General features: G+C 33.5%; 1 protein-coding gene across 1 annotated transcript; it reads right to left on the bottom strand.

Moving 5' to 3' along the window:
• Nucleotides 1–4,096: 4,096 nt before the first annotated feature.
• LOC130446458 (D-aspartate oxidase) lies at nucleotides 4,097–6,181 on the bottom strand. The gene is made up of 4 exons (XM_056782730.1): nucleotides 5,848–6,181; nucleotides 5,644–5,767; nucleotides 5,205–5,510; nucleotides 4,097–5,007 (listed from the first exon to the last, which is right to left on the bottom strand). Exons 1-4 carry the CDS (start codon nucleotides 6,042–6,044, stop codon nucleotides 4,615–4,617), a joined length of 1,020 nt encoding a protein of 339 aa, XP_056638708.1. The 5' UTR covers nucleotides 6,045–6,181; the 3' UTR covers nucleotides 4,097–4,614.
• Nucleotides 6,182–12,557: the final 6,376 nt, after the last annotated feature.

Below are 12,557 nucleotides of genomic sequence, written 5' to 3'. Positions count from 1 at the left end.
GAATTGCACTAAAGAGAAAATTGCTATTGTTAAACTTAAATCTCCCTTAGAGTAAAATCAGTTACAGGATCAATTTAACCATTTAAAGAATAATAATTCCATGGTCAGCGTATGGTTCTTTCTTAGAATATCGCATCAAATCTACATTTTTATTATATATTGCAAGTAATGGTGGCAATAATAAATAAAATACATATATTTAGTTAAGTCATTTCAACACAAAGACCTCTATGCTATAAAAAACTGAAAAGATTCTAAATTTCATCATCTTATATATTAAAAAAATCCGTTCAGGCGTTCTACCCAACCGATTTACTTAATTTTTTTTTCAATGAAAGGTATTGATGCACAGATCAGTCATCAACCATCGGATTTCATCTAATTTTCACCATTCTCAAGTTATACTCAAATGCGATTTCCCCCTGTACATTTTCACATACACACGTTCTATCCTCAATATCTCAGGTTTTATTTAAGATAGAGACTTCGTTTTCATTTAAGAACACTCACTGAAACACCTTCTTTCTTTTGAGTTTTTGAACACTTAAATCGGTTGAGTTGGAGAGGAGCTAGGCGCGGACATTCAATGTGGAGTTATGGATTTTTGTAGGTTTTTGGCAATTTTTCTACATTCAAAGATCTATATCTCAGGTTCTAATATAGCTACAGATTTCGTTTTGGTTTAAGAACACTCGCTGAAACACCTTCTTTATTTTGAGTTTTTGAACACTTAAATCGGTTGAGCTGGAGAGGAGCTAGGCGCGGACATTCAATGTGGAGTTATGGATTTTTGTAGGTTTTTGGCAATTTTTCTACATTCAAAGATCTATATCTCAGGTTCTAATATAGCTACAGATTTCGTTTTGGTTTAAGAACACTCGCTGAAACACCTTCTTTCTTTTGAGTGTTTGAACACTTAAATCGGTTGAGTTGGAGAGGAGCTAGGCGCGGACATTCAATGTGGAGTTATGGATTTTTGTAGGTTTTTGGCAATTTTTCTACATTCAGGTTCTAATATAGCTACAGAGTTCGTTCTTTTCTATTATAATGATTTCTGATACTTATTTAGTGGATTCGATGCGAGCGAAGCCGCGGGTAAAAGCTAGTTTCTATGAAGTTATCGAAACCTCGGGTATAAAATTATAGCGATTACGGTAGTGGACAAGTATTAAAAAAGTAAATTCCAAAAAGGATTTGTACAAAATATGTCAGATAGACAAACTCAGATAATCCGTGGCAATTATTATGTGCGAGCATATCGCTTTGACGGTTTAAATTGAATATGTTCAAAGCTTTACCTTGTCTGTTCTTTTGCGTGCTCAGGTAGGGATTTTCCAAGCAACGTTTATCATATATATTAACAAAACAAATCAATGAAGGATTTATTTCCTTAACTTGTTAACATTCTGTTAATTAAAGTGCTACATGTACCTGTTTAGGCTAGTCTGTGAATTTATTCACCCAACTTTTGAATGGAATTTATTCCTATTGAACACCATTGCAAATTATAAGTACATAATAGTCAAAATATATATCCGTATTCGAAAATGATCTATTTTCAAAATACATTTCAAGTCTTCCTTAATTTCGGTAGAAAATTTCAATTTATAATTAGAGTTTTTTAGTGGATAATTTGAACGTCTTCTTTATGAAAAAGTAACTTTAAATTAATATTTATTCAAATATAATTTTTGCTAAAAGATTTAAGTGTAACTTCGGGTTTATGAAAACTTCATTTATTAGACTTATTTCATAGATTGGCCTAACTTAAAAATGACAGGAAGGAGAGGTTGATATTCAATTTATATACCCCCTGATGCGTTCATGACTGCATTTCACAAATTGGTTGTTGGATTTGAGCTCACGCTATGCATTTGCCTCACATAGATTGACGTTACGGGAGAATTGCAGGATAGATAAGCGGGTAAAGCTGAAAATCGGGGTGTATTTCTATTTGGGAATGATGATAAATCGATATATAAATGAGAAACTAGACAATATTTTGATGATTTTTTACAGCAAGTATTCTTGGAGCATGAACGAAAAAATTTTGAATTTAGTTCAGTGGTAAAAAAGATGAACTCATAAAAGGAAGTAGGATTAGACAATGGCGATACAAAATCTTACAAACATGGAGAATAACCTATGAAACAAATAGACAAAATAAGTTAAATTCATAGTAATATAACAAGATATGAATCGTATGCATTAACTTAAGTTCAGTTGAATCTACACTCAAAAATAAATAAATTTAATTCATCCTTCACAGAAGTGTATATATATTTCTAATTATTAACTAACGAAAATCATAGAAGTACAATGAATGTCGTTAATATTATAATAGTAAACAATCTTTAAAAATCTAGACCATTACATTATGACGACTAGCAATGCAGGTAAGTTATGATTAATATGATTTTAAATAGAAATCTAATCGTTCGAATGTATTTTTTTGCAACAAAAGATAAATTCATATCCGTATTTTCAGAAAGCCATAGGAAATGGTAAAATTTCCGGATTTTATAGAGCTGAAATTTATATGAAGCGGAAAATGGTCAGATTAAATTCGCTCAGATAAAAGCCGGCTATACAAAAATTTTAAATTATTACTGTTTACAAGGCGGCAAAGTTTGAAATACAAAAACACAAAGAGGATAGATTATTACTAGTTGCATAAAACTCAATTATGATGATTTAATATTCCATTTGATTTTGAAAATCGACAACGAGTCTAACTATATAAATCGAAAAAGTATATAACGCAGCCCTATATAATATTTCTGTCATTTATTCAAATATACTAGCTTTTAACCGCGGCTTCGCTTGCATTGAATCCATTAAATAAGTATGAGAAATCATTATAATAGAAAAGAACGAACTCTGTAGCTATATTAGAACCTGAGATATAGATCTTTGAATGTAGAAAAACTGCCAAAAACCTACAAAAATCCATAACTCCACATTGAATGTCTGCGCCTAGCTCCTCTCCAACTCAACCGATTTAAGTGGTGTTCAAAAACTCAAAAGAAAGAAGGTGTTTCAGCGAGTGTTCTTAAATCAAAACGAACTATGTAGCTATATTAGAACCTGAGATATAGATCTTTGAATGTAGAAAAATTGCCAAAACCTACAAAAATCCATAACTCCACATTGAATGTTCGCGCCTAGCTCCTCTCCAACTCAACCGATTTAAGTGTTCAAACACTCAAAAGAAAGAAGGTGTTTCAGCAAGTGTTCTTAAACCAAAACGAACTCTGTAGCTATATTAGAACCTGAGATATAGATCTTTGTAGAAAAATTGCCAAAACCTACAAAAATCCTTAACTCCACATTGAATGTCCGCGCCTAGCTCCTCTCCAACTCAACCGATTTAAGTGTTCAAAAACTCAAAATAAAGAAGGTGTTTCAGCGAGTGTTCTTAAACCAAAACGAAATCTGTAGCTATATTAGAACCTGAGATATAGATCTTTGAATGTAGAAAAATTGCCAAAACCTACAAAAATCCATAACTCCACATTGAATGTCCGCGCCTAGCTCCTCTCCAGCTCAACCGATTTAAGTGTTCAAAAACTCAAAATAAAGAAGGTGTTTCAGCAAGTGTTCTTAAACCAAAACGAAATCTGTAGCTATATTAGAACCTGAGATATAGATCTTTGAATGTAGAAAAATTGCCAAAACCTACAAAAATCCTTAACTCCACATTGAATGTCCGCGCCTAGCTCCTCTCCAACCCAACCGATTTAAGTGTTCAAAAACTCAAAAGAAAGAAGGTGTTTCAGCGAGTGCTCTTAAACCAAAACGAAGTCTCTATCTTGAATAGAACCTGAGATATTGAGGATAGAACGTGTGTATGTGAAAAACTCCCATAAGTAATGTACAGGGGGAAATCGCATTTGAGTATAACTTGAGAATGGTGAAAATTAGATGAAATCCGATGGATGATGGCTGATCTGTGCATCAATACCTTTCATTGAAGAAAAAAAATAAGTAAATCGGTTGGATAGAGCGCCTGAATGGACTTGTTTCTTCTACTTTCTTTTTTCATTGCATTAATCTGAAATCGTGAAACAAGGTCTGTGCTTATTTTGAAAATACCTTTCTCTCTTTATATCGTTTTTATTTCATCCAAACATATAAATGAATTTCTAATTTCAATTTAGAGTATACAAAAATAGGATTCGAAATCCTATAAATAATCAACGGTATAATAAAAAATAGATCTCGACTGAATTATCTAGGAAAAATAAAAAAAATCACATTTTTCATCGACATAATTAAAAAGATAATGCATCAAAAATATTTTTCGCTGAATTAATTTCGTTTTTCAGATAATTAAGTTAAAAATAAGCAAAAATTCCTTTCTCTAATTATCTTTTCATTAAACCTCGGGTAGTGGGTAATCTAGAAATCTCTCTATAATTGGCGGTCCGAGTTTTCATTAGATTCCACTCAACCAATCTACTTGGAACGACTCGAAGATTAACTTACTTAAAAATAAGGATTCTTCAGAGAATGCATCATTTCAATATATATTTTATTATGTTATAAACGTTTTGTTAAAAATCCAATATTATTATTAACCCAAAATTAATTTTCTGTTTCACAATATTTCTTTTATAGTTTGCTATTACCGCTCCATAATTCTTTCACCAACTGGCACGCGTATAACGAAGTTCCAGGTGCCGTTGTTACTCCATATCCCCCATGACCGTAATTATGGACGATTTTAATTTTTTTATCGGCGGTTGTTACCAAAACCTCCTTTTCGACTCTTACCGTACTTCTGTACGGTCTCAATCCAACTAAGTGATTCACTTCTTTGGCTGATTTAATACTCGGTACCAATTTTTCACAACGTTCTCGTATAGATAAAGCATCAAATTTATCAGGTTTCGTGTTGTAAGAATCATAATTTCTACAACCGCCTAAAGTGACGTATCTAAGACCCGGTATTACATAAGTATCAAGTTCGCCATAGTAAAACGTCTTCATCCAAGGAGCGTCAACCTAAAAAACAAAAAATAATTCTATTGAATAAAACTAATATTAATAATAAATCTGGTTCACCGAGGGTTGAGGAGATTATAACCGATAAATAAGGGAATTAATCAAATCAAAATATAGAAGATCTGACTCTCAGATTACTTTCTATTTGTGAGCACAATATTGCAAACAATGTTTTAAACAATATTAGAAAAATTCACCTTAATAACTTGTCCTCGAATAGGTACCATTTTGTTGTCTTTGCATAAATATTTTGCTCCCATTCCAGTACAATTAACAATTATGTCGTATTCATGTCCTAAGGATTCCAATCTTTTTACATGCCGTTGCACAATCTTTCCTCCAGATGATTTAAATTTGTTCGTTGCCCATGGAAGGTAGATTGAAGAATCCGTAACTAGGGTCGTCAAAAATGAACCATATTTCCATGTTTCGGGACATAAAGTAGTTAGTTCTTTTTCTGTTGCTTTTCTGTATATCGGTAATAATTTCTCGATATATGGATTCTGAAATTGCAATACAAAAAACAATTCCATTACAACTTCATGAAATAAATTAATATCTAAAAATAATGAAACTGCCGCATTTTCTGTGAATATTTAATAATGCTTTTGCATTTTTTCAATAATCTATACTTACTCTAACAATTGATTTGTGCTGATTTGAAAAAATATACCCCGATATCTCCGCAACTCCAACATCTGCTCCATAAGAATTGTCGTGAATATTTTTCCAGTAATGATAAGAATCATTTATCCATTTTCTAAAAATAAGCAAAACGACCGTTTCACTTTTTATACATCAGATCATCAAGTTTATATTTATTTATCATATTTCACGTACTGCGTCGTTTTTGCGTCAGGTCCAATAAATCCAATACCTGGCCTAAATAATCCAGCAGCTACCCAACTGCACGTATCTTCGTAAAATTGATCGGCCAAAATTGTAACTTCTACATTATTAAAACTGTTTAATAACTCGTTAGCAGTAGTCACTCCTATTACGCCCGAACCGACTACGACTATTTTTAAATCTGTCATCGTAATTACTGTGCGAATAAGTATTGACGTAACCAAATGAATTTGAAAACAACACTGAGGATTTGTTATATTTTCGAATTGTTAGTGTCAAGTAGCGGGTATAAAGGTCAATAGAATTGAGATACGTTTTAATTAGATTTCATTATACAATGTTTATGTTTCGTCATTTAGAATTTCTATTATCGAAAGATTTCCATGTTTCCATAAATATTCACAATTAGAAAAGAAATACAATAATAATATGAGTTTGAAAATATATATGAAAGAGTATAATAATTATATTCGTAAATTATTTACGAATATTTCAAGAAAATACAAAAAAATACAAACAACTAGAAGTCTGAAACTGAAATCATCCAAAGGTAAATTAGTAAATTTACAATATTTATTAATATTTGTTACTTTACTGTAATATATTATGTTCTTCTATTCTGAAACAGAACAAACGTGTTTCGAGGTAAATGCTTGTTAACTCACAGTGGATCTGAAACTACAAACGCCATTTCCTTTAAACCAAGGAAAGTCATTAACTTTCACGGTCTTTTTCATTTCGACGGTTTAGTTTGATTCAACTATTTCGTTCTTTCAAATTACGAGAATGTTAATACATAAAGAATTTCACGATTACTTAATTGAAATAGTATAATAAAAATATTTTAAAGTTCATGTATATTTCCATCGTATCATTGTTATTTATAAAAAACAAACATAGAATGACTTTTATTAATTTTTTACGCCTTTCCACACCTTATAATATTTAATATTTATCAAATTCCTCGAATATTCATTTGATTTAGTTTTCTCATATTTTTTCAATAGAAAAAAACATTCAATTAATATTCTACTTTGAAATTAAATGATACAAAAGGTCCCATTGAAAAAAACCTATAAATTATTTAATGGTGTTAAAATAATTTTTCGAATTCTGTAACGATATGATTTTCAATCAAGTCACATTTAACCGATTAAGGTTATCATCACGAGCAAAAAGAAATATATATTAGGGAGTTCATTAAATACTACGTGACAGACATTTCGACTGTTACGAATTCCTTTTATCGATTCATTTTACTATAGTCCAGTCAAAGTAGATATTTGACTTAGGCAAAATTCGCATAAAGCTGAAAATTGACAGAGACATTAAATACATCATTATAAATGAAATGTCAAAAGTCCCCTTCGATCCTGCTTCTGCAAAAAATTTTATTCAAGGTCAAAAGTACAAAATTAAGGTTTTTTCCATTTTTCTCGAAAACAGTAAATATTATCGTGAAAGTAGATCAGAAAAAAGCTGTAGATCATACGATTCTCTACAAAAATGGTCAAGTTACTTTTTTTCTTAGGACTCACCATTCGTGAGATATTGCGGTTTCAATCATTAGAAAATTCATATTTTACATAATATGCACACATTTCCGCACCACCTATCACGTCATGTACTTGGCGTATTTTTTTTAACGTGATTTCCACAGTAGGTATACTCCACGATCTATTGTAATAAAGAAAGTTTGATCAGATCGTATCCTATTAATTGAAAGAATAGTAATATTGCTAATGATTAAAGTGGAATAGGTTGTTTTTTTCTACAAGTCATTATATAAGATGATTGTCTAATTCTACTTCGACAATTATTTCTTCATCTTCATTCTCTTCTTCTTGCAGAATTTCTGTTCGCTGTTCGAAGAAAAGGGATGCATCAATAATCTCTTCATTAATATCATAAATATCTTCATCTGTTGTATTTGTTTCAATATTGGAGCAAGTCTGACCCTGACAATTGATGCATACTGGCGAACAAAATAATCCCTCTTTTTGACAGCCAAAATGTTTACTACAATCCGTCCTGCATTTACAAAAAATAGTATTGAGTAGTTTTTCTAGAGCACGCGGGAGTAAAGTTTGAATTGGCCCCAAATAACTAGCTGTTAATTTTCAACCCCATTCTTCTGGGTCCAGCTCATTGCCTAGCCACACTTGAACTTGGTAATACATACGATACAAATGTTGAAAGGCAGAAGCAGATGTTGGAGGCAGATAAGACAACTGTACTGTTTTATTGTTCCATGCAGATTTAACAAACTTCAAATATCTATATTTGTCTATGGAATAAATTTTTTTTGGAGCAACATACATTGCAATACTTCTGCGCAATGAATTAAATCATTACGTTTCTCAAACAATTTAAATACTGATGTTTTACCTCTTTTAAAAATTGCTGATGTAGTATCGCAACCAGTTATTGCATGTAAAAATAAAATATGAGTTTGACATTTCACATAGCATTAAAATGAAGCGAGACTTATTGTGAGTATTTGCAAGAAATTGTTGTTGGTTTGTTGGAACTTTCATAGATCGATCAAAAACGATATCAACAGATAAAGATGTTTTTGTAGTCCGATGACGTTGTTCTGCGGCATCAATACTCTTATTTTCATTTATATCTAACGTCCGGTGACGTATACAGGCTAAATTTTAGTGCATATTATGTAAAATATGAATTTTCTAATGATTAAAACCGCGATATCTCACGAATGGTGAGTCATAAAAGAAAAAGTGACTGCACCATTTTTGTAGAAAATTGTATGATCTACAACTTTTGTCTGATCTACTTTCACGATGATACTTACTGTTTTCGAGAAAAATGGAAAAAACCTGAATTTTGTACTTTTGACCTTGAATAAAATTTTTTGTAGGATAGGATCGAAGAGGACTTTTGACATTTCATTTATAATGTCAAATTTCAGCTTATGCGAATTTTGAGTACCTTGTGATACACGACATTTTTTGTTTTATTATCAGGCGCAAAAACAAACAACGCAGATGGTCTTCCGACCCGTGAACATGCCACGTATAATTGACCATGGGAAAAACATGAATGTTCTAGATTTAAACCACAAATTTTTAAGGATTGGCCTTGTGATTTGTTGATGGTCATGGCAAATGCAAGACGTATCGGAAATTGAAGTCTTTTAAATTCAAACGGCATATCGGTTGGGATCATCGGTATCCTCACCTTTGAATTTTCCTATCATTATCGTAGCGTAAATTACATTGTTCATCAATTTTCTAACCACCAAACGCGTACCGTTGCACAGTTTTGGTTGGTTTATGTTTCGAAGCATGATTACTACGGAGCCAACCTTTAGGCGTAAATTGTGCGGTGGTAAGCCAGGCACGTCCAAAGAGTTTAAAAATTCAATTGGATAGTTGGTGGCTTCATCCTCATTTGTGACGCAGTCAATAGATTTGAATGAATGCATTGTTCCAATGATCTTATTTTGAATTATGTAGTTTAGGTCATCTACATATTTATTCTTAGCCGCTAAAATTGCTCGCTCACTCAACCATTCATTATTTTTGTAGTTAGAAATAATTTCTGGAAATACATTGTTGATAAGTTCGTCTTTTGATGAGACAAAATTACAGAAATTATTTGGAAATGATATTAATCCGCTCGATTCATCGACAGGTACTTGACCATTACCGATAGTCAGCAATTGCTCCGAGAAATGTTCAGCAGATGTATCATTAAGCAATGTAACTCTCATGTTTGTTGTCAGTTGCAGTTTCTTCACATAGAGTCATAGATTTGACGATTTGAGGCAAGCGTTTATTTCGTCGGCAGCCGTAGATCTTGGAATTACTGGCAGTATTTGGCGGAAATCGGCAGACAGTAAAATCATTGCTCCTCCAAAACATCTCGAGTCATTGCGTAAATCTTTTAATGTTCGGTTAAGTGCTTTTAATGCACGTTTATGCGCCATTGTGTATTCGTCCCAGATGATGATTTTCGATACCGCTAAAACTTTGCCCATTGCTGAGTGTTTTTCAATATTACACGTTGGTTCTTCAATAGTTTGAAGATTTAACGGTAATTTGAATGCTGAATGAGCCGTAACAATGTGACTGCTATTCCAAAAGAAGCAACTGCAACCGCTATGTTAGATCTCGCCCGAACAGTTGCTAAAACTAATGACATGAGAAATGTCTTGCCAGTTCCACCAGGGGCATCTAGGAAATATAAACCACCATTTCCATCATCGATTGCCTTCATTAAAGTATCATAAACTTCCTTTTCTTGGTAATTCAACAGGGGTACATTCGTTTGAACTACTAATTCTAATTCCTGGTGATCATATTCACGTTCCCGTTCCAATTCTCGATTAAATGCGTCATTCATTTCACGATATGGTACTGGCATTCCTAACCTGATTAATAAATTACCGCACATGAGGTCACACATATCTTCGATCAAGAGTAAAGCACGATTATGTATCTCCTCATTCATCTCAATATCGTGATTTCTGGAACTAACACGAATTTGATGTAAAATATCTTCTGACATATTATCCTTGTATTTGTGCCACAGGTTACATGGGTTTGATGGAAAACATGTCGAAATTTTGATAGCGAATAATGTGCGTATCTGACTTGGAGATGCAGAGATAATGGCTTCAGCGATTGTCATATCCCAATGACTATCGTTTTCTAATAACTTCAATTCTTCACATGCAGCACGATATGTTGGGAATATTACACCATTAACAGTTCGTAGTGATTCAAATGACGTTGGCCCACGCACATTTTCCAGCAACAACCGCAAATAGAAACATTCATTATTCTTTGGATTAATTGTATACATACGACCAAGAGCATCAGTAGAACGCACATCTGGATACCCAGGAACCGCATCGCCTTGCTTCCGTCTTTGAAAATTCTTCGATGAAGCATTCCAAGTATAATAACGTGGCATCTCCGAGTAAAGCAAAGTTCGTGCAAACTGATCGCTTTGGCAGATTGCAAAAAAACTGGTCAATGTAGTTGCTGGAGGTGTTTCAGCACTTTGCGTAGCATTCGAAGCCGTGAAATATACTCGTTGACCATCCTCTAGATGCACCGCCAAATCCGTAACAGTAGGATGACGTTCGTGAATGGGAAATGCGAATATACGCCAAATCGCTTCATTACTGTTCACAGAACGACCAACTTGATAGCGTGAAATTTCATCGTTGATATTCGAGGATTGTAATCCAAAAACCGCCATATCACTGCCTTTCGTGACATATTTGCAAATATATTTTATGAACTTAACTGAATTGCAGTATTCAACGTTGCAATGTGTTTTGGACGATTTAGAAATAAGTAACGAATATGGAACAATCCAACTGTTGTCGACAACGAAATCCATTCTTTTCACTTTCGTTGTGACAGTTCGACCGTTGTCATCTGGTGATCGACGCCGATACAGCGGATAACCATCATTGCCAGTGACAGTCTCCGCCGTTAATTTCCGTGGATATCGTTTAGAGCACTTTCCATCGACCATGCAAGGTGATTGGGGATTGATGGCACCACACGGTCCATGAATCATATTAGTAGTAACAACATCATGTAGGTCTGGGTCGACTTCATAATCAGGAAAAGGCACATATGATATCATCTATTTGGTCAGGCTGAATTCTTTCCACTAACCAAATAAGAATGTGTGCGTGCAGCAGGCCTCGCTTTTGTCATTCGATTCAATACATCCAGCATCGAGTATCTCCAAAGACGCGTTGTTTAACAATAAAGTTCATCAGGGACCGAATTTTTTGCCTGAATATACGTGCTGTGATGTCATGTCTATCACTTGATGTTTGTCCGGGAAGCAGCAATTGAGTAATTTCTATCCATTTTGGATTACAGGTAAAAGTAATAAAGAGATCGGGCCGACCGTAATGACGAACATATGTCATTGCATCTTGTGCATATTCATGCATATGACGTGGACTATCAATGTATGTATAGTTAATCGACCAATATTAGCTGTATTTCCTTCAGTACTAGCTGTACTAGCAGTACGAGCTGTTTCACGGACTGTTTCACTTTGCTCTCGTGATTGAGAAGCACGAAGTCGAGCCATACTATCGCGGCGGTTTTCACGTGCAATTTCTTGTTCTTCTTCAGTCCTTTCATTTGCAGTATTTCGTATTCTTCTTGCATCACGGCTTTGTCGGTAAAAATGCGATCGTCTTGGTCGCGGCATTATTAATTAAACTTCACTTCACCTAAAAACTCAAATTTTCAACCATACCGAATTTTATAGTTCACTTCACTTTTTACGAATGGGCAATGGCATTATCATTACATTATAATTGTTAATTATTTATTTAATAGAAATAGTTTTATTATTGATTTCTTATAAATATCAAATTGTCATCCATACGTCATTACATATCTGTCATTATACGTCAATTACATAGCTGTCATTTGCGTTTTGTTATTCCAAGTCTGATTCTTTTTTGTTATACCACGTTTTATAGTGACTGACGTTTCATGTCAAGTCACACGGGAATGCTGTCGAACGGGATAAATTTCATGTCAAGTCACACGGGAATGCTGTCGGACGGGATAAAAAGTATCCTATGTCCTTCTCCTGGCTATAAACTACCTCCATGCCAATTTTCAGGTAAATCGGTTCAGCCGTGGAGTAATAGTTATAATGGAGTTATAAGTGGAGTAACTAATACGACT

This window comes from Diorhabda sublineata, chromosome 7 (genome assembly GCF_026230105.1).
Source record: "Diorhabda sublineata isolate icDioSubl1.1 chromosome 7, icDioSubl1.1, whole genome shotgun sequence".
Classification (NCBI taxonomy): Eukaryota; Metazoa; Arthropoda; class Insecta; order Coleoptera; family Chrysomelidae; genus Diorhabda; species Diorhabda sublineata.
This window is presented reverse-complemented; position numbering and strand designations above follow the sequence as displayed.

Bases quoted from the DNA above. Each gene is read 5' to 3' on its own strand.
- LOC130446458 (XM_056782730.1), bottom strand. From the start codon at position 6,044: ATGACAGATTTAAAAATAGTCGTAGTCGGTTCGGGCGTAATAGGAGTG. The intron at 5,511-5,643 runs GTAAGTATAGAT...TTGCAATTTCAG, and splicing joins AGCACAAATCAATTGTTAGA to AATCCATATATCGAGAAATT. The intron at 5,008-5,204 runs GTGAATTTTTCT...TTTGTTTTTTAG, and splicing joins TTCGAGGACAAGTTATTAAG to GTTGACGCTCCTTGGATGAA.